Genomic DNA, 23,174 nt, shown 5'->3' on the forward strand with positions numbered 1-23,174 from the left:
ACTGTACCACGAACTTCTTCGAAAGTTTCTTGTGCACTTCCAACTCTTAACTTTCACATAAACTGTTTCTTTGAAGAACTCTCAACACCTAAACTGTATTTGGTTGTTAAAAATTTGTTGTATTATATTGAATTGTATAAAATTTGCGGTGCTGAAAAAAAATGCGTAATGACACTTTGCCATACGCCTACTACTCCTGACAAACAACCAAGTCTTTCTCTAAGAAGGGATAGATCAAATTGTTCAAACATCAACAATCCTAGCTTTCTTTACTTTTTTTTGTTGGATACGACCGATCTTAATTCAAACCAGAAATCTCTTTTCATTCAAACCAAACCACTTAAATTCATTAGTCCGGGCTTTGTTCTGGCCAAGTGGTGTGGTTCAGCTCATTTCAGCCGAAACTTGGCAGTCTTGGTCTGGTTCTGGAGTACTGAATTTTGTAACGAAAACGAACCGAAACACGAAACAAAAAAAAACATAATCAGTCTCTAAAGTCGATGTCGCCCCGTGTGCTAACAAGTTCCCGAAAAATTAAGCTATTATTCATCACTTGTGTAGTTTGTCCCGGGCGCGGAGCGCGCGCTTTAATCCATAACGCTATAGCTCATAAAACCCCTGTTTTCGGTCGAAACAGACGGGTCACGGGTAAACTGGATCGTTTTCTCAAAACTCTCGTCCATAAAGCACATCACATTAAATGGAACAACAACCGGCTAGAGACGGAACTTGTTGCCCGCGCCTGTAGTACTGACTCCAGAGGGAATCAACACCGAAACTTGTCGCCGCGACGCGGCGGCGCGGCAAAACCAAAAAGTCATGTCGAACATCGCGAGTAACAACGAGGCACACATGTGCTTCGAGACCCTTTGGGAAGAAATGGAGGACGAGGAAGAAGTGTAGGGAAGCAAGTGTTAACGCATTTCGTCTCGTAGCCAAAATTCTTGGGAAAATGATACTTTACCCGAATGCGGAATGGTTTGTTTCTCGGGTTTTTTTTATCCCGGGAGCAAAGACCTTCTCGGCTTTTTTTTGGTAATAAAGATTTCAACGGTAATACACATCTGTCAATCGAGTGACAACTAGTTTGGGTTTGGTTGCTTAAAATTGACCCATCAGGAAGTGTTCCTTATTGGGGGAAGGTAATAGAAAAGTTGTCACGCGCTCTGTCAGGCACCTTGACAGTGATGAACCGAATGCAACACCTTCAATAATTTCCATATTCCGCCCGAAGGCGATAGACAAAGTTGGTCGCTCAATTTTCTAATGCGTCTCGTCGTGGAAACCGAAATTGAAGGCAAACCGCAATCATCGAGCGCGGCACCGTCTTGTACGTGTCCTTTTACGACGTCCACAGTTCTGGTAGACCACAATCGGGCACAACATGTCCGATGAAAATCGCTGGGCCCCGGCGGCCAAGATTCGATTATATCCACAAAACACGCAACGACATTCAATCAAGTTTTTGCTGCCCCTTTCTTGAGAGATTCCGGCTTTGATGTGAACGGCGAGGGCAGGAAAAAAAACCTGCAACAAGAAAACCAAACGATCAAAAGAGAGCTGATACAAATTAAAATTCAATTCCTTTTGCGGTGACCGGGATACCATTTTTCCCCGGGACGACGTACGGGTTCCAGGCTCAAGGTTCGTCATCATCCCTGATGGTGTGGTCAGACGCAATCGAACAATCGACCATTTTAAGTCAATAAATTTCAACTACCAGTTTGTGATTGATTGATTTTACCAACCAAACGAAACGTTGTCGTCGGTTTGGTTTGGTCCATCGAACCCGTTCGCAGGACCACATTTCGCCGTCCGTCGTCGTCGTCGTAGTCATCTATTTTTCTCATAGTTTTTCCGATGCGCCTCAACTTATCGCCACGATCCTCTCGTTAAATAATCATTTGTCCGGTAAATTCCATCGACTCGTTCTCACCTTCAGCTCACCACTATCTAGCTGGGTAGGTGCAAACGAAACGCGCTTTATGCGCGCACCGATTACCCACCTACCGTTTCGCGCTTCTGGTTTTCCGAGCGACAAACTTTTACGGCGGCGACATTACCGTCTCGTCGCCATCGTCATCTTGGTGCGCGTACAGCATCACGTTCTGCACCTCGAAACCCCGAAGAAAACAGGAAAAATGGTAGCATAATTTTTTTCTCTCAACAGATAATGGCACTGACTGTGTCGTTGATGGGTCTCGGTATTGCACATTTCGCTTCGGTCCAGGCGCTTTGCGCCAAGAAGTTGCATCGGGAGATGACATTCTGACAACGCCACAACGCGCCATTCAGGTTCCTCAGTCAGTGTGTCATTATTGACTGAAAGCTGGCTTCTTGGCGAACATAAAATCAGCGGGTAATTTGCAATATCGAGAGTGGCTACTTGGTGTCGAGGTGTGACCTTCCTGGAGGCTGACTCCAAGATTGCCACAGGTTGTCCCTGAGGCTTCTGTGACGGCGACGATCATTCTTGTAATGACACCGAGAACTTGTTCACAAGTATCTACTCCATACCTGTTGATTATAGGGTTCCCCCCGGTGACACGAGTCGGCTTTCTCCGTTGATGCGTGTCAGGCGAAAGTGTTGTACGATACGAAATTTTCGAAGATCAGAAACGCAGATGCGCTAAGTGAAGCGTGAAAGGAATACGACAATCTCAAATGAGTGATAACAGCTAGTTTTTCTGCTGAGTGTACACTCAATTAACTGCTTCGAAACACTTTCAATCTTTTTGCTTTTGAATTCTTCTGATGGCCCTAACCGGGGTTTTTTTTGTCAGCGCTCGCTAAGATCAAAATCCAGACGCTGGAATGATGTAAAGACGCAAAGATTTCCAATGAGCTCTGCTGTTTCAATGACATTCCATAATTAGGTAGAGCGCGACTATCCATCAATTAAAGAGAGTTTAGGTATTCATCCCACTCTTGTGTTTTTTTGTATTTTTTTGCTTAATTGATTATTTATAGTTCAAGGTACTAATTTTGTGTAGACAAGAAAAAATTATGCGTTGTTCAAGAACCCTTTAAATCATAAAACTTCTTCCGTTGCTCCTACAGTGGTTTTCTTTTTATTGTCCCTGTGTGTGCATTTTTTTAGGCAAACTGGGTGAACTAATTTTGCTAAATTTAGTCTCGAATGATAGAAAATATGTTCTTCCGAGAATCTAATGAGTTCTGTTTAAATTCGTTGAACTTTTCGTAGGATGATCTTCAAGTTTTGGAAGCGTATGAGGAAAGCTTACAATTTTGTGTGCATTTGTCCATATCATTTCTACAAAACTGGGAGAACTTATTCTTCTAAATATGGGCTAAAACGCCGGAAAATGTTGTCCTTAAAAGAGCTACCAAGTTTTGTTGAGATTTGTTAAAAAATAAAAAAGAAAAAGTTCTCGAACTTGGAATAATTTTAAGACTTTGGTTGCTTATGAGCAAACCATGTTTGTGCGTTTGTGTGTGTGTTTGTTCAAATGATTTGAGAGAAACTGGTTGAGCTGAATTTGCTCAATTTAGGCTCAATGATGGCGAATATTGCCCTCTATGGAGCTGTGGAAAGCTTATTTCCGTTCTTATCGGCTGAACGGGAGACTTAAGATCGTTAATCGACTGACGACCGCTCACGACACGACAGCTCAGCCGTCTTGTATGTGTGCGTGTAGTAAGCACGATTGAGGGAGATTACTGACTCAGAGAGGCCTATCGGCCGAGAGAGTGTTATGTTCGTAATTATCGGCTACACATCTCCCCCCTACACAAAAGTAAAAAACGAAACAGAAAGGTTTCAGTTAAAATTTCAAACTAAGAAAATGCAAACGCACTGATTTTCATTTTCATTTATCTTCGATGGACTGTGTCATTTTTTAACTGTGTGTTTACACGTTCCGAATAATCAACATTCTCGATTCCTTAATAGCGAATCATTTCTCGACTGTGCTCTCATTATAAGTGGAGAGTCTAATTGGATTGGATATTATTTCGATCATCATCAGAACACTCTTTATGTTGGTCCTCCCGATCCAACGCATATTCATAAAGTGAACCTTTCGAACACACTTTATGTTGGTCCTCCCGATCCAACGCATATTCATAAAGTGAACCTTCAGAACGCTCTTCATGTTGGTCCTCCCGATCCAACGCATATTCATAAAGTGAACCTTTCGAACACACTTTATGTTGGTCCTCCCGATCCAACGCATATTCATAAAGTGAACCTTCAGAACGCTCTTCATGTTGGTCCTCCCGATCCCACGCATATTAATAAAGTAAACCTTTCGAACACACTTCATGTTGGTCCTCCCGATCCAACGCATATTCATAAAGTGAACCTTCAGAACGCTCTTCATGTTGGTCCTCCCGATCCAACGCATATTCATAAAGTGAACCTTTCGAACACACTTTATTTTGGTCCTCCCGATCTAACGCATATTCATAAAGTGAACCTTCAGAACACTCTTTATGTTGGTCCTCCCGATCTAACGCATATTCATAAACTGAACCTACAGAACACTCTTCATGTTGGTCCTCCCGATCCAACACATATTCATAAAGTGAACCTTCAGAACACTCTTCATGTTGGTCCTCCCGATCCAACGCATATTGATAAAGTGAACCTTCAGAACACTCTTTGTGTTGGTCCTCCCGATCCAACACATATTCATAAAGGGAACCTTCAGATCACTCTTCATGTTGGTCCTCCCGATCCAACGTATATCGATAAAGTGAACCTTCAGAACACTCTTCATGTTTGTCCTCCCGATCCAACGCATATCGATAAAGTGAATTTTTAGAACACTCTTCATGTTGGTCCACCCGATCCAACGCATATTCATAAAGTGAACCTTTAGAACACTCTTCATGTTGGTCCTCCCTATCCAACGTATATCGATAAAGTGAACCTTAAGAACACTCTTCATGTTGGTCCTCCCGATCCAACGCATATTCATAAAGTGAACCTTCAGAACACTCTTCATGTTGGTCCTCCCTATCCAACGCATATTCATAAAGTGAACCTTCAGAACACTCTTCATGTTGGTCCTCCCGATCCAACGCATATTCATAAAGTGAACCTTCAGAACACTTTTCATGTTGGTCTTCCCAATCCAACGCATATTCATAAAGTGAACCTTCAGAACACTCTTCATGTTGGTCCTCCCAATCCAACGCATATTCATAAAGTGAACCTTCCGAACACTCTTTATGTTGGTCCTCCCGATCCAACACATATTCATAAAGTGAACCTTCAGAACACTCTTCATGTTGGTCCTCCCGATCCAACGCATATTCATAAAGTGAACCTTCAGAACACTTTTCATGTTGGTCTTCCCGATCCAACGCATATTCATAAAGTGAACCCTCAGAACACTCTTCATGTTGGTCCTCCCGATCCAACGCATATTCATAAAGTGAACCTTCCGAACACTCTTCATGTTGGTCCTCCAGATCCAACGCATATTCATAAAGTGAACCTTCCGAACACTCTTCATGTTGGTCCTCCCGATCCAACCTACAGAACACTCTTCATGTTGGTCCTCCCGATCTAACGCATATTCATAAAGTGAACCTTCAGAACAAAAACTGAATACAACTGTATCAAAGCTACAATATCTCTACTCTCGTCAATATTTTTAAGAATATAATTTCCTTTTTTAAGCCTGGATTCGAACATCTTTTATTGATAGACAATTAAAGCAAAGCTCGAAAATATCCAAACTGGAGAACTGCCACCCGCCAAACCTGAGTTCCAGATTGACAACACAAGTTTGTGAAAAAAAATCCATTTTATTGCGGTATCAGATTTTGGGGGATGAGTTCTCCTTTAAGAGTTTAACTTTGGGTTATGCCTCAAATAGCCAAACCTGTAGGGAGGGAGTTTCATTCGGGTTGGCGGGGAAAGTTCTCAAGTTTGGGTATTTTCGAGGTTCAGTGTAAAAACACTCGAACCAAAACAATGTGTTGTTTCTCGAGGAACAGCAGGAACAGTGTCCTCTGCTGAAGTGGAGGAATGTTCCGGACCTATCCGAAACCGTAAGTATCAACACTAGTTTTTTTTTCAACTTGGTATTAAATCAGGGAAAAGGTTGCCTTCGACAAATTTAGACGAAAAATAAAAATGAATAAGTTTTCGTGTTTTATATCTTTCATAATAAACCATAAGTTAGCGAAACATAAGTTCGAGAGTTTAGCACAAATTCTAGTTAAATTTACAAAATTTTAGTTCAATGACGACCCAATAATGTAAAATAGAGTTTGTGAACTAGAAAATTTATTTTATTAAAATAACAGTTGGAAAATAGTCGCTTATTGAGATTCCCAAACCTCTGACCTGGAATGCCGCTGCACTTTCAACAACAAATCAAACACAGCTGCAATGCATTTCAACATCAGGTTAACAAACTCGCCAAAACAAAAACAAAAATATTTAAATAAATAAAGAAGGACAGTATATTGTTTCTTCCTACTCAAACCCGGCAGGGACCGCAGAGTCTTGCATTCGCAAAACCCCGGACCCGCGTAGGTGGATCCGGTGTTGCCTCTCCGATGTAAATAAGGGCTCTCGAGTTCTGCCCTCGGGGTATGAAAGATATGAAGTAGTACTCTAACTCCGGTTGAGGTTTCGTTGGGTCATCGCCGCCCATCGATGATATTTTTATGACGGGAATTCGAAACGAGGTCGAGCAAACAAACCACAAACCTCAACTCAACAGCTCTCCGGAAAGAGATTTACTCAAGGGCAAGAGTGAGGGCGATTCCTTACATCCCGCACTCAAAAAAAAGTGACATAATTTATTCCTCATGTCATGGTCTTGTATGCTAATTTCCTACCGATTCAATCACAACGGCCTTCCAGTAGTAGGCTATGATTGTCGTTAAACCCCCGGCAACAACCCTCAGAATCGTAAACCTTTACAACCGAATCCCGTCAAAGCCTGCTACGGTTTTTTCTTTAAACTGAAAAAAAAAACAAAATAAACCCTGCTGCACATAAAAACAAAAGTGTGCAGGAGGCCGCCTCCAAGAATCCGGTAACGTTCAGAGCGTGTTACATTTTTCTTCCCCGGTTTCTTATGGTTGTATATTTGTTTATAGGTTCTCTGGAAGAAGCTATGCGCAAGTCGGGATCACAAAACTACCGAGCCGAACTGAACCCAGGCGGTGTGAATCTTGCGGACTGACACATTTTATGGACGGTTTTGTTTGTTTTTGTTTTCCTTCTGTCATCCCTTTTGCCAGTTTGCCGGAACGAACGTCGGTTCCAGTTCCCGGCAGGCAGTAGTAGCAGCAGTGGAAAGATGAAGTGGCAATGATACCTTTTTGATGACTGGACATTATGGGTCATCTCTGGCTGGTGGAGCTAAGGCGCGCGCGCTCAAGCTTACACGGAAGCTTATCGCCCGGCAAGGAATCGGATTCCTTCTCTCAGAAGAAGAAGCTTAACTGAGCTGATTTTGCATACAAATGGCCGACTAACTAAGCAGTTTTTGAGAACGTGTGTGGTCCCCCGAGATGACGATTGGCTGATGATTAATTATGCAAACTGAAACCGGCAATCGATTGCATGACTGACATTATTGGATCGCGCTATTCAATCTTCGAAGAAATAGGAAATTTTTTTCTTTAAATAAATTTAGCATAAGATTAGACATCATGTTAAAAACGAACGCTAGCTTTCTAAATGTTTGACTTATCAGAACAAATACACCCTCAAACATCGCAAAACCTCAAAGTTATTCCAGCTAGAAGAATTCTTTTATATTTCATCCATTTCATCCACAATATTTTCTGACTCCTTCAAGAACAATATTCTACATAATTTGAGCCTAAATTGAGCAAAATTAGCTCAGCCATTTTCGCTGAAATCATCTGAAAAAATGCTCATTTGCTCATACGCAACCAAAGTCTCAAAGTTACTTCAATTACGAGAACGGGCTAAATTTTCAGCGAATTGTCATCTATATTCAATAACTTCTTGAAAGACAACATTTTCCAACGTTTGTGCTCAGATTGAGCAAAGTAAGCTCACCCAGTTTCGATCTTGACTAATATACACACAAACGCACAGCCATATTTTGCTCATACGAAGGCTGCTGCTGATTGTTCCTCCGGTAAATAAGACAGAGAGACTGGAAAAGCGCAGATAGTTAAGGCTGTCGCTAATTTTTTTTATTTTTGTTTGACCATCCAGTGGAAAAAGACGCAGATTTTTAAGGCTGCTGCTGCTGATTGTTTGCTTTGTTTTGGCCTTAGGAAGTGCAGATTTTTAAGGCTGCTGCTGCTGATGATTATTTGCTTTGTTTTGTTAATGTTAACGAGCTTTAATCAACGCTGATTTTTATTGGCTTTCCTAGTTGATGCTTTTCGGTGAATTTGAAATCAAATAAAAACAATTCTTTTGACGTTTCGGCCTACTACCTTCAGCCATCCTCAGAAAACTATATTATAAACAAAAACTTAAATTAATACAAAAAATTCTTTACAATATTCCATCACAATTTCACTGCACTTTTGCACTTACGATTTGAATCGCCGCGTGCTTCCTGAACGGCTGTCTTACTTGATTTAAGTCCGGTTTTGAATCGCTTCTAGCAGCTGGCGTCTATCATTCCCGGTGTCGTTGTGATGTTGTTTGTTTATGAATCCGTCGTTTTAGTTGCGAATTGTGGCGTCTCTCTTAGTTTTTAATGATAGAGCTATATATTTAAGAAATTTCAATCGAATCTTGCTTGATGTTTACTTTTCTTCCTTTTTTGAGTTTTATCTGTAGTATTTCAGCTGTTTTTCGTTTTCCTTCTTGGTTTACTCTTTCTAAAATATGTTTTCGCCTTCCGATAGGAAAAGACGGATTGACTTGGGAAGCGCAAATTTTTAAGACTGCTACTGATTGTTTCTTTTGATTTTGCTTTCACGGATCGGTTTAATACGCGCAAAATTTTAAGGCTGCTGCTGCCGATGATTGTCCATTTTGATTTGGCATTTCGATGGAAAAAGACGGATTGGCTTAGGAAGCTCAGATTTTTATGGCTGCTGCTGCTGATTGTTTGTTTTATATTGGCCTTCCAATAGGAAAAGAAGGATTGGCTTGGGAAGCGTAGATTTTTAAGGCTGCTGCTGCCGATTGTTTGCTTTGTTTTATCCTTCCGATAGGGAAAGACTGACTGGCTTGGGAAGCGCAAATTTTTGCGATTGCTGCTACCGCTGATTGTTTATTTTGATTTGACATTCCGATGGAAATAGACGGATTGACTTAGGAAGCGCAGATTTGTGAGGCTGCTGCTGCTGATTGTTTGTTTAAATTCAGCTTCCGGTGGAAAGACGGATTGGCTTAAGAAGTGCAGATTTCGAAGGCTGCTGCTGCTGCTGATTGTTTGCTTTGTTTTCGCCTTCCAATAGGAAAAGACGGATTGACTTGGGAAGCGCAAATTTTTAAGACTGCCACTTATTGTTTCTTTTGATTTTGCTTTCCGGTGGAAAAAGACGGATTGGCTTAACACGCGCATAATGTTAAGGCTGTTGCTGCCGCTGATTGTTTTTTTTTTTTTTTTTTGATTTGGCATTCTGGTGAAAAAAGACGGATTGGCTTAGGAAGAGAAGATTTTTAAGGCTGCTGCTGCTGATTGTTTGTTTTATATTGGCCTTCCAATAGGAAAAGAAGGATTGGCTTAGGAAGCCCAAATTTTTAAGACTGCTACTGATTGTTTCTTTTGATTTGGCCTTCCGGTTGAAAAAGGTGGATTGGCTTAATACGCGCAGAATTTTAAGACTGCTGCTCCTGCTTTTTTTTTGTTTTGGCGTTCTGATAGGAAAAGACTGATTGGCTTGTTACGTGCAGAATTTTAAGGTTGCTGCTGCCGCTGATTGTTTATTTTGATTTTGCTTTTCGGTGGAAAAAGACGGATTGGCTTAATACGCGCAGAATTTTAAGGTTGCTGCTGCCGCTGATTGTTGATTTTGATTTGGCATTCCGGTGGAAAATGAACGATTGGCTTAAGAAGCGCAGATTTTTAAGGCTGCTCCTGCTGATTATTGGCTTTGGTGCCGGTGGAAAAAGACGAATTGGCTTAGATAGAGCAAACTTTTAAGGCGGCTGCTGCTGTTGATTTTTTTTTGTTTTGACCTTCCGATAGGAAAAGAAGGATTGGCTTGGGAAGCGTAAATTTTTAAGACTGCTACTGATTATTTCTTTTATTTGAGCCTTCCGGTGGAAAAAGACGGATTGGCTTAACACGCGCATAATGATAAGGCTGCTGCTGCCACTGATTGTTTATTTTTATTTGGTTTTCCTGTGGAAAAAGACGAGTTGGCTTTATAAGCGCAAATTTTTAAGGCTGTTCCTGTCGATTTTTTGTTTTATTTGGCCTGCTGCTGATTTTGTATTTTATTTGGCCTTCTGGCGAAAAAGGACGAGTTGGCTTAGAAAGCACAGATTTTTAAAGCTGTTGCAGCTGCTGAATTTTGTTTTGTTTTGGCCTTCCGATAGAAAAAGAAGGATTTGCTTTGAAAGCGCAAATTTTTAAGACTGTTACTAATTGTTTATTTTGATTTGGCCTTCCGGCGGAAGAAGACAGATTGGCTTAATAGGCGCAGAATTTCAAGGCTGCTGCTACCGCTGATTGTTTATTTTGATTTGGTATTCCAGTGGAAAAAGACGGATTGGCTTAGAAAGCGCCGATTTTGAAGGCTGCTGCTGCTGATTTTTGTTTTATTTGGCCTTCTGGTGGAAAAAGACGGATTGGCTAAGGAAGCGCAGATTTGTAAGGCTGCTGCTGCTGTTGGTTGTTTGTTTTGTTTTGACCCTCTGATAAAAAAGACGCATTGGTTTGGGAAGCGCCGATTTTGAAGGCTGCTGCTGCTGATTTTTGGTTTTATTTGTCCTTCTGGTGGAAAAAGACAGATTGGCTTAGGAAGCGCAGATTTGCAAGGCTGCTGCTGATGTTGGTTGTTTGTTTTGTTTTGAATTTCTGATAAAAAAAAAATACGCATTGGTTTGGGAAGCGCCGATTTTGAAGGCTGCTGCTGCTGATTTTTTGTTTTCTTTGGCCTTGTGGTGAAAAAAGACGGATTGGCTTAGAAAGCGCCGATTTTGAAAGCTGCTGCTGCTGATTTTTTTTTGTTTTATTTGGCCTTCCGGTGGAAAAAGACGGATTGGCTTAGGAAGCGCAGATTTTGAAGGCTGCTGTTGGTTGTTTGTTTTGTTTTGACCTTCTGATAAAAAAAGAAGGGTTGGATTGGGAAGCGCAAAATTTTTAGACTGCCACTGATTTTTTCGTTATGGAATATCATTGATAGAGAAGCTCTTCTTTATCAATGATATTCCATAATGAGATAGAGCGGACATCCATCGTGGAATGATGATTCAAGAGACTTTGAATCAACTAAGCCTTCTTAGATTGCATACTAAATTTCGTTCAACGCTGAAGAAAAACTCGTATGTTTCGGAAAACCGATGGTGCCGCCGGTTTTATTGACTCAATTTATTCCATAGTCATAGTTTTTTTTAAATTTAACCACAGCGTTAGAAACGGTTATCAGCTCCACTAATTAACTTCGTCGATCGCCATTTTTTCGGGCGTAAACGGTTAAAAAAAATTGGCAAAAATTTAACGGTTTCCCCTTAAAGTTCAGAAATTTATTCAATTCCATCAAGTTTTCAAGCACCCGGTCCAAATCGGGATCTGGAAACTGGAATCAAAGTGCCGTTTATTGCGAACCGTGCCGAGGCGCCATTAACCCAGCATGGTTTTCCAGTAGCGGTTTGACCATCGTCATCATCAGCGCTAATTAATTATTCACAACTTCGGTTCCGAGAAATGTGTCGCGATCAGCCGCCGTGAATCTTGCGCTTTGCGGCAACTAAATACTATTTTCCACCACAACAACTAAGCTAGTGGATCGGTGGCGCACCATATGTGTGCCCAGTGAGTTTCTCGAATAGCGGCGGCTCGGCTTTTTGATGGCATCCATCAGGGATCAAATTTCGATCAAGCAATTGATGCGTGTGGATCTTTACCGTCGATGATGCCGCTTTCTTCAGCGTTGAAGACTGGGGAAAAAATGTAGCGCGAGAAAAACTTGAACTTGCTTCCGCTACAAAGTCTTTCGGTCTCAGAGTCAGGTCCGAGCGATAGCTCGGAATGATGATGATGATGGCATTTTCCCATCTTCAGCTGCCAGTTTTAAATTAAAAAAAAAACTTGAAGATGCCTGACTACGCGAACAGAATTAAATTAACATTTCCCACGATCTTGTTTATAATTACTTGTTTTAGCTTGGGCTTGAGACTTCTCTTCGACTCAATAGTAGGCTGGTTGGTTGACTGACAGTAGTAATAATAACAAAAACAACAGCAGCAGCAGCCGGTTCCAGTTGACGTTTAGAAAAACCAGACCATTTTCCTGGCACTTCGCGCCATCATTGGAAACATATCGCGACACTGCAAGAGAGAAAAAAACAACAGCCGTCAACAGTATGTTGCGGAAAAAGTGGCAGCACTTACGTTGGATTGTTCCCTGTTATAGGATATAGAGAATCGGAAGGAATCGGATGAACAATAAAAATAAACCGTTCATCAAAACGTCACTTTTGTTTCGGAAACAATCCGTTAGGGTGGGCGCTTGCTTTGACCCTTGTAGAATTGAGCCAGTGATGCCAGAACCACCCTACGGTTCATGGAAGCTTGTTCCTTGAATGAATCTTCTAACAAACTGCAGAGGAAAACCGGTAGCACTCGAGAACATGGACAGAATGCCATATGAGCTCCCGCATTCCGGTCCCGAGATCCAGAGGCACGTTATCAGAGATACATATGGAGTCAGCCAACGCGAAATCGGGCAGGAAAAAAGATGCTGTGTGACACACTGTGTGCCACATTTACTTTAGTTACCAGCACTCGAGTGACGACGACTACATGGCGACAAAAAGAGAGTGCAGCGCAAAAATGTTAAGCATTTAAATGCGAAATTAATTCAATTGTTATTTATTTTATACCAACTTCTAACTTGTTGGATCCCGTTGACGCGAATGAAGTTTTTTTCCTCCACCATCATGACGGGGCAGCGCAATTTCTCCCCATTTTGGCGCTTGGAAAGCGCTCATATGTATGTAGCGGCAAATGTAGTGAGTCGCTTTCATTGTCTTTGCTATCGTTCAAGCGTTTGTTTTTTTTTTTTTCAACTCTAAAATCCAGTAACATCGGATAACGTGTTCCGGACATAACCGGGCACAAACACAGTTTGGTGTGTTGTTGATTATTATCAACCATGTTAGATCTTCTCACAAAACCGGCCCCCTTCAACAAACTCGCTTTACCACCACTCTTGGACGCGAAATATATGTAGGTACCAAGCCAAGTTTATTAAAAAAGAGTCATGTTGCGGGCTTCACACGAATCACTCTCGTCGTTCACAGCCTAGGATATCTGGCTAGTTTTGGCCGAGTTAACTTATCGAAAATTGGAATCGCATTTAAATTACCGCAGCACCACTAGGTAATCTCCATGCGAAAGCCACCCTGGAGAGGGCTGGATGATTCGATTCAGTCAAACCAGTGTGGATGAGGGCGCTGAATCACTGCCACCATCCCGATACTGTCTGCTGTGTTCTGCTCTGGTTAATTGAAGATCAAATTAAGATCCTGAAGCGGGAAGCGAGATTTATGATTGTAGTCCTACATTTTATCACCGCGAAGTTTAGGCAGTAGGGTGTCGTGAACTAATTTCGGACTACATTTAGACCGAATTTGTTAGCACTATGAAGCGACGAGTGCGGTTAATAAATAGCTTAAGGCTCAACGCCTGTTTTAGTGACGCCACGGCTTATGGCCCAACGAAAGTTGCAAGGCCAGATCTCACACTTAAGACGCATTTCATCGTGAATTCACGTTTTGTGAACCTTCTTGGTTGAATTATTCTACTTAATCAAAGCAATCGATGGTACCAAAGGAATCTCTCGATTGCTTTGATTAACAGGTTTGAAGCTTTTGTGTTGTGATTGATTACTTTGGTGACTTGAATTTACGCTTGAATTAAGCATTTTTGAAATCTAAACACGTTACCACAATTTTTTTTCCTCACTGAAGTAATGGAATGGCAGTGTCTTCGAACAAATTGCAAGGAAGGTAAGTGAAATCCACAATACTATACAATACAATACAATACAATACAATACAATACAATGCAATACAATACAATACAATACAATACAATACAATACAATACAATACAATACAATACAATACAATACAATTCAATACAATACAGAACAATACAATACAATACAATACAATACAATACAATACAATACAATACAATACAATACAATACAATACAATACAATACAATACAATACAATACAATACAATACAATACAATACAATACTACTTTCATCTCACTCCCTTCTAACTGTTCGAAACAAGTAAGGAGTACTTAAAAGATACTCGGGTATCCTTATAAAGATTAAGTACCTATTCTAACCTCCCACAAATCCCCAATAATATAGTTAAGATCAAATCAAATGTTTTGAATTCGTCTTGGTACATTTTCATACCTGTAAATGATAAACAAAATTTTCGAATGTTTGCAGATGTACCAAGACGAATTCAAAACATTACATTTGATTTCAACAGAGCAACACCTCCCTGTGTAACTGTGCTCGCTCGGCTAAAATCCCGAGTCGATGGGTGGTTGATGGAGAAACAACAGAGAGATCAATATTGAGCAAAGATATATTATTGATAGAAGCTCCATTGGTCAACCGACGGAACTCGACATGTACGAATACTGGAAACTATTTCGTTACGTTCACCGTGGTGTAATTGGCTGACGCGCTGTTGTACAGAAGCGGAAATTGCGGGTTCAAGTCCCTGCCGGTGAGCCGTTGTAACTTTTTCGAGAAATTTAAGATATTGACGGCTTATATCTCATGTTTCTCTAATAGTTCTCATCACCTTTGAAAATGAGAGTTAAAGTATTTTTAATGTTCCATCAATAAATAATTATACATTTTACTTACGTTCCAATTTTTATCTATAAACTTAAATTGAAATTTAAAACAAGAAGATATTAGCAGAATTTTCTAAATCAAGATGTACGCAAGTTTTTCTCAAAGTTTTTTTTCTATTAATTTTTTTTCAATCACACACACCATCCTGAACCATACCCTACGTTTTAACCGTATGAATGATGACTACCGTTCAATGTTCGGTACAAATACTATCTTGAAGGCGACCGAAACACAGTCATGCTGCAGGTCCGGATGGCATAACGGGTGTTAAATAAAAAATGAGAATTTTTTCAATCACATATAAAAAAATTGTTATTTTTTTTCAGTGATTTCAGTATTTTTATTAATTACATAATGTATTTTCTTCAAAAAAAATGTCAGTGAATGTTTGAGTTAGGGCCGTGGTCTGATGTTCGACGCAACTTTGTCGCGATGCTCTCACAAGAACGTTGTACGGCACTTACGTCCATTTTCCGGATACAATTCCGGATTCTTGTAGTCATTTGCTTCGTGTCCTTGGCCCTCCAATTGTTTTTATACACTAGGGCACTGAGTGAGCCAAAGAAATCCTCTATTGGGCGGCACTGGGGCAAGTTTGTTGGATTATGATCGTTATCATTTCCTGGAATATGCATTTTGGACAGCGGAAAATAGCTTTCGTCATCCAGAACGAATGACGTCCCGCGGTATTGTTTGGTCATCCACCGACACTGTGATTTTACCGTCTCAATCTGCTCCTCCGTGTACTCCGGCGACCTCGTCTTCTTCCTGCAGACGATTTCTTCCATCTTGAGGGTACGATAGATCAATACGTGGGAGCAGCCATATTTCCGACCGGCGTCACGCAGGCTGGTTGCGTCCTTGTTGTCAAACAGCTTCTTTAACGATGTCTTCCTTTGCTTCGTCATTATCGTCACCGGACGACCACTTCCGACCTTCCGCTCTACGTTCAGGGAACCCAGGATACGATATACCGTACTGACAGGTACATTTTCTTCCTTAAAATGTGCCACCGTGAACTTTTTTCCTTGCTGGAAATGCGTTTCGTAGAACCGTACAATGCGTTCGCGGAGCACGTGCTGTTTCGACGCCATCTTTGCTTTGACTAAATTCAAACTAGCAAAACCAAACACGCCTACTGTTTATAGGGAGCCCAAAGAGCAATTTTCTTGGAGAAAGAAAATTTTACGCTCTTTATTTGAGTTACTGAAAGGTATTGAAAACATTATCATTTTTTATTTGACACCCGTTATCACATATGCTGACTTCTATTAAACGAATCTTACAAGCATCGCTCACGGAATCCACGTTCCACTCCATTTGGAAAGAGGCTTACATCCGGTCCACACGACAAGGTTAACCGCGAAATAGCCATCGCCAATCTATCGGTATTTGCGGCTCTTCACTGAGATTGTTCCATAGCTGCATGGTAGGACGGAAACTTATTGTACGAACAAGCGAATCATTTTCCAATCAATTCCCTGCCTCTTCTGGAGTACCACAAGGGAGCAACTTAGGACCCATAATATTCGTGATCTACTTCAACAACGGCTTCTCGATGGATCAAAACTTGCGTATGACGACGACTTGAAATTGTTTCAGCTCATCAAGAGCCCCCAAGATGTAAACGCAATTTCGTTTTCACGCCAGCGACTCCCGCTATCGGCTGAATATTTTCTTGGTCTTGGGGCAGTTGCACGAGTTGAGCATGTGAAAAACCTTGGTGTGATCCTGGACAAACGGCTGGATTTCAAGATCCACACAAACTGCATCATTGATAAAGCTTCCAGATGCCTGGGTCTTCCATTCCGCATGATAAAAGACTTTAAGGATATTTATTGTCTCAAGAGTCTTTACTGCAGCTTGGTTCGATCAACCCTCGAATATGCCTCGGTTGTTTGGTGCCAAAATGTCTCGGAGCGTATCGAGGCCATCCCGAGGCGTTTTATGCGAATCGCTTTCCGGCACCTGAACCTCAATCGTCGCCGATCTGCTTTCGTCAAGAATCGAATGCCCCGCACTGTTGGAAGCACTCCAACTCAGCGTACGACCTCGAGGCTTGAGGAATAGTGATCTTCAGCTCTTTGCTCCTCATCAACAGAACAACTAAAGCTTAGTTCTTTTAGAAATGGGACACTTTCATTTGCTAATAGCTCGTTAACTAGTTATTGGATTTTAAAAATTTTAACAGCATTTTGTTGCCTGTAAAAAGTACTATTCGACCTATTTTTTTCAAAATTTAAAATTTACGCGTTTTTGAGATATGTACGATGCAAGAGAAAAAGAAAAAAATAATTTTGCACAGTTTCCTTTAAAATTCGTCATTATTAAATTGATAGCTGACAAAACCGTTGATTATTCAAAGAATTACTGAGTTTTTGTGGTGGATAAGTATGCAAACACTGTCAATAATGTCCACAAATTCAAATCAAGCATTGGAGTGAAGCAGATGATCGGCAACAACGGTTAAGGATCATCAAGGAATGCAAGTCTCATACCAGCATTTTTAATTTTCAATAAAAGAAAAACCAAGGGTAGATCGCTGAAATGTACAAAACAATTTTCTCCGATAAGCTGAAAGTGTTGCCTAGTGATGACTCATTGAAATCCAACCTCAAACAACAATTTTTTGATAGTTCCAAAGCTCTTAAGCTGTAAAACCGGTACCGAAAAAAAACGTTCAAAAATGTGGTCAAAAATAATCAAATTTGTTCATTTCGAAACAACTGTATCCACTAAAATGCTTCCAGTTTCCAGTTTCCAGAGAAGTATTGGACCAAAAAGTATCAGAAATTGAAGAAGGAAGGTGAGTCCACCTAAAATATAAATTTTACGAAGTGTAAGTTGGAGAAACTGATCAATACCATGACTGAAAAAAGTGTGCGCCGGCCAATGGGAGATACCAAGAATAAAGTAGAAATTTCTTTAACAAAAAACGGTAAATATTTTTTTTTTTTAATTTTTTCATGAAAGATCATAACATTGCCTTCTTTTTCTTCATAGAAAGTATTTCGTTCAAACGAATGGTTTTTGAGATACAGGCATTCGTAACTGTCCCATTTCTTAAAGAACTAAGCTTTAACTAACTACGGACGCTTCTTCGACCATTTTGATTTTGACGTTTCGAAGGAATTTTTCCGAAGAAGAATCTTTGGTCCTTTATATAAGGTGTTTATTTGTCCTGCATTACCTAAATAATAAATTGTGTCATTTACATTCGCTTATCCCTCGACAATATGGGATAAGCTTCTGCGAATCACCGTTGGGCTCTTTCTCTCTTCCTTTCTATCACGCTCACACTCGAAAAGCTCAGGCTTTCGCCATTCGCATACGTCCAGTGTTCCAAGCAAGTGCTCCGATCTTCAGCGGATACTAATATCCGGTAGGTACTTAGGATTGGGAAAATAAGTAACCGGAGATTTTCCGTATGACTGCGAACTAGTATTTTACATCGGCGATCCTGCCAGGAGGCATCAAAATATCTTTTTATCGAAACTAAGGAAAATCTCCGGTTGCTTCAGTGAGGAAAAATGGCTTCTTTTTTCCAAAAGTTTTAGCGGGTTTCTTTTTGTTGTAAGTTTGAGTAGAGAAATTAGGAAGTAAAATATGCCATATTTACACTTCAAATAAATCTCTAATATCTTTAAAACATATGTCGTAACCTATTGCGATCTTCAACTACGTTGTTAAAAAGTTTAGGTCTTTAATATTTAAAAGCTTTTAAATAGTCTGCAATGATGCTAGAAATAATTATGAGGGGTCTTCCAAATTTTGTAGTGGTTTTTTTTAAACGTCATATTCCTGGAATTAAAACAACTAATCTGAGTCTAAACAAATTGAGAATAATTAACTATATACAAAATTCAATGACAGATTTTGATTTTGATGTATAATATTTTGTTCATTTAATATAAACGTCAATTTTTTCCTTGAAATTTACGTACCGTGATTCGAGGTAAGATTGATAACTTTTTTCAATATTTTTCGTTTTTTTCTGGTAGGTAAGGGGAATATGGCATGTTTCATATTTTTCAAACCCGTACTGGACTCTTATGAACGTAAAACAAAGTTGCAGAAATTTATTGGACTACTTTAATTTGGATTTGAAAATCGATTTCGTTTTTGTTTAGAATTTGATGCTTTGGGGTACAATTAACATCGAAAGATTGACAATAATGGTGCGTGAATAAGGAGGCTAAATTTTTTAACATTGCTTATAAAATTTTAACTACAAAAAATAAGAAATAATACTTTAATTCAATTCTCTAGACCCTCGCACTATTCTCCTTTATTTTTTTCCCTTCAAACTTTACCATTTGATACAGTTTCTAGTGGCTTACTTTTGAAAAATGTCCATTTTATTCAAATATCAAAAAAAAAAATCCTCAAAATACAACAAAAACTGCATCAAAACTATAAATTTACTAAGGAAAAAAAGTTGAACTCTCATATAAGTCCACATGCTGCTTCAAAACGCTTTGATTTCACCAGAGCCTTCGAGCCTTTGAAAAATAGATTTTTCAAAATTTGGAAATTACATTTTTACTTTTGAAATTTTCTAAAACAAACCAAGTTTTTTTCCGAATTTGAAACTCAATTTATAGGTTTTCAAACGTAGGAAAAAGTTTTGAGTTAATTTATTTTAAGACTTAGTTATTGATGATTATGTGGAAAAATGTTATCCCGTTTTACGGTATTTTCCACCTTTGAAACAGTTTTAAACCTTACAGCTCTAGTTTGCTCATAGATGTTAACTAAGGCCAGATTCAAATTTTGGACGTTAAATTCCATCAAAATCATTTTTTTTTATTTAGAAACATTTAGCAATGTTCCACGAAGTATCATTATTATGAACCCGTCAAAATGACTGGCTGCCGTGAAGATATGTATACCTCAAATGTAAATCCTTCGTAAGCAAGCTTTATAAAAACTGAGTACTGAAGATTGTCTTGTTGAGATATGAATTTACAGTTTATAAGTTTTATCCTAAAAAGTCCATTTTTTTTATTTAAAAACGAACACAAACACATACAGGATCTCAATGAAACATGATGTTTCCTCGAAGAGATTCCTTTTTTCTTAACTCTAAGCGTACATCTTTCGAGGATATGATGGCTAGCATCTTACAAATGCTAAAACCACCAATCCACCGAAAGCGTACTATGTATGCCGTGACCGGGATTCGATCTCACACCCCCTGGCTTAGAAGACTTGAAGGCTGTCCTCTACGCCACGGGCGGCGGCAAAATCCAAAAATCTTCCGGATCTTGACCAGAATGGTATCTTTGCCAGAATTCAACTAAGAAATCTTAAAAACACAGCTTACAATTCACGGTTCGCTCAAGTTATTTTCTGATATTCGACATCGCATTGTGGAAATCATGTTATTTAAATAACATTTACCTAGACAGAAAATACTTTCTTCGCAACCCATCTCATATTCCCCCTTTTTCAACTCCTGATCTTCTGTGTTTTGTTTTCCTAAGCAGGCAACCGAAAAAACTTCTCTCAACGGACGCTGGAACTTGCATTTTTTATCGATCTCAACATGTTTTCTCCGGTCGCAAAACTCAAAATCAAAAACTTCTGAAAAATTGGTGAAGGTTTTCCCTTTTTTATCACTGACGAGAATCTTATGAAATTTTAAAAATAAATTTGGCTGTATCCATGATTCAAATCCTTGACTTTTCACAATTGCCGAACGTGCATTTTCTTCTCAGATCTACACAAATGCAAGTTAGAATCCAATTTTGACCGTCATAACCGTGAACCTTAAGAGAATATCGACATTAAATAAATATACCAATCATAACTCGATTGAGATTAGAAAATTCACTGAACTGTTAAACTGTTAAAACCGCGGGAAAATGAGACCGTCAATAAGATGCTGGTCGAAAGTGCTTCCTAAACTCCTTGCCTTCCTTATTCGAAGAAAATCACGTAATTGCGTACCTTACTCTTTATATACTTACGGGAAATTGTAGAATTTTCTTATACCACACTGAAAACGAATCAGAACAACCGTTTTTGCTAATTAACACATCACAGTTTTACCGCTATGTAATCAATCAAAACAAATTTAAGGTAAATCGCCATCTTCCGAAGCGATGCGTAAAAGGAGGAGGAATTCCTCAAACCATGCAAATAATTCGAAGGTTTTTTTTTGCTTCTCTTGCTATGACTTGTGACAATCTTTGAGAATACCGATCATTTCAAGAATGGCATTTTCAATCAATCCAAATACAGCCTTGCTACAAATATGGCTCTCGGACCGTTTTTGTGTTGACTTTGGTTTTGTTTGGGAGAAAATGGGCCACTGTTTTTATTTTGGACGAAAAAAGGAACATGTTTCAATGTTACCATTTTCGAAATTGAAAATTGAACTTGTTTTCCGTTCAGTGTTTGCTCTAGTTCTTGAGTTGAACGATTTCCTCAATATTATCACTGTTGGTAAAACAAAACATTTAAAAAATTAAATGTCTTGTTCCCTTTAAATTCTACTGTAAAAAAAAACTCCATACAAAGTTTTGACATTCACCAATGGCGGTGGCTGGTCATGCTCGGAATAAGCTAGAAGCTGCTCGAGGACAACAGCAGCAGCAAGCGAAAAAAAATCGGGTACAAGTTTTACCTTTTCCAAGCGCGTCAGCACCAGGCAGCAGCGCCTTATTGGGACGGAAACGTGGAAAGGTTTTTTATTCGATTTCCTCTCGGTACTTAAGCCTGCTGGCAGCTTCCAACTCGATCTCTTCGGGAAGATAAAACGGCTGCACCAGTGAAGCATCAGCAATACGCGACCAGAAATTTAATGATGATATCCCGGCTAAAGCCGGCTGTGTGGCTTACAGGCGCTGCAATTTTCTCCTGTCTTGAACTGTAGCTCAAAAAAACAACCCGCCCCATGTTAACCAATTCCAGTTATCTATAAAAACCTTCTCTAGATGTAGCCGAATGACGTCTTTCTAATCGTAACGCAAGATGACAGATCGAGATCTCATCAAAAGCGGCGATTGACAGTTTTGCGATCTTTCATTGTGGTGGTCATCTCCCCGCGAACGGCCCCACAAGAAGGGGAAAAGTTACGAAAAGAAAGGGGGGATGAATCGATCGATTCATCCCATGAGGCCGGGCCGGACACACATGCTTTAGTGCCCGGTTTCCACTTATGGGGGTCTTTAATTAGAATGATTAAGCTGATTAACTTTTTATTGCGATGGTTGTCGCCATCCCATTCCCAGTGGATTTCAACTTATCGATTGGCTTTTTCAACGTTTTCTTCTCTTATTTCCTCCGTTTCAGACGTGGTTTTTCACCGACACCGACGATCAGCATTACCAAAAGTTGACGAGTAAGTAGTACCCAACAACATTCGAATCGGTTGGCTTTCGTTGAAAGATGGTTTCGAAAGCTAGCGAGAGAGAAAGAATAGTACCTATAGTGTCTTCCGTTTCGAAACGATTGATCCCACGGTTTCGATTTCCGATCGATTCCGGTGAACACAAGAAGAAAATGGAAAAGGTTTCTCGGAAGCGATCTATAAAACTGATTCATTAACACTAGACAATGTAGGATTGTTCATTTTGAGTGATGGATAAAAACGGTCATGTATGTGGTCAAAAAAACTAAAACAATCTTCTACCGAATTTCAAACTTTGAATAAAAAAAATTAATTCTGAACATGTTTGGTTTGAATGTTCTGATTTCCACTTCATAATTCGGATTTGAATTGAAATCTGAATTCCGAATCTTGATTTTTGAATCTAAAGTCTATATCTGAATTTTTAATCTGAAGTTTAAATCTGAATTTTTAATTCAAATTCGGAATCTCAGATCTGATTTTGATAACTGATCTTAAAATTTTAATCTTAGTTTTGTTTTCTGAATTTCAAAGCTTTAATTGTTTTTAAAAGTCAGAATGCAGAATCATTTTTGTATAGTTGTTATTGAGCTTCAGTTGAACTGTTTAAAAAAAATATTATGTACACAACTAAAACGCCAGAATTACACACGTTTACACACGTTTACTCTTTGAAGGCTACCGGACATCAAAGAGTATAACTCATTCTAATCGTTCCTTAGCACGGTTGCCTAAAACACAGAAAACATCTGTAATTTCACAGAATTTTGAGCAAATTTTCAGCACAGTGTCTCAAAAAACAGAATTTTGAAATATTCACAGA

The 23,174-nt window shown here is 39.5% G+C and overlaps 1 protein-coding gene across 1 annotated transcript in view; it reads left to right on the top strand.

The window, feature by feature from the left end:
• LOC129745906 (fringe glycosyltransferase-like) overlaps positions 1-23,174 on the top strand; it is a 157,915-nt gene that overhangs the window by 108,105 nt on the left and 26,636 nt on the right. The window contains exon 3 of the mRNA XM_055739285.1: positions 22,294-22,342. Coding sequence (XP_055595260.1) covers positions 22,294-22,342 — 49 coding nt within the window. The remainder of the gene's footprint in view (positions 1-22,293; positions 22,343-23,174) is intronic.

Source organism: Uranotaenia lowii, chromosome 2, assembly GCF_029784155.1.
Source record: "Uranotaenia lowii strain MFRU-FL chromosome 2, ASM2978415v1, whole genome shotgun sequence".
NCBI classification, from domain to species: Eukaryota; Metazoa; Arthropoda; class Insecta; order Diptera; family Culicidae; genus Uranotaenia; species Uranotaenia lowii.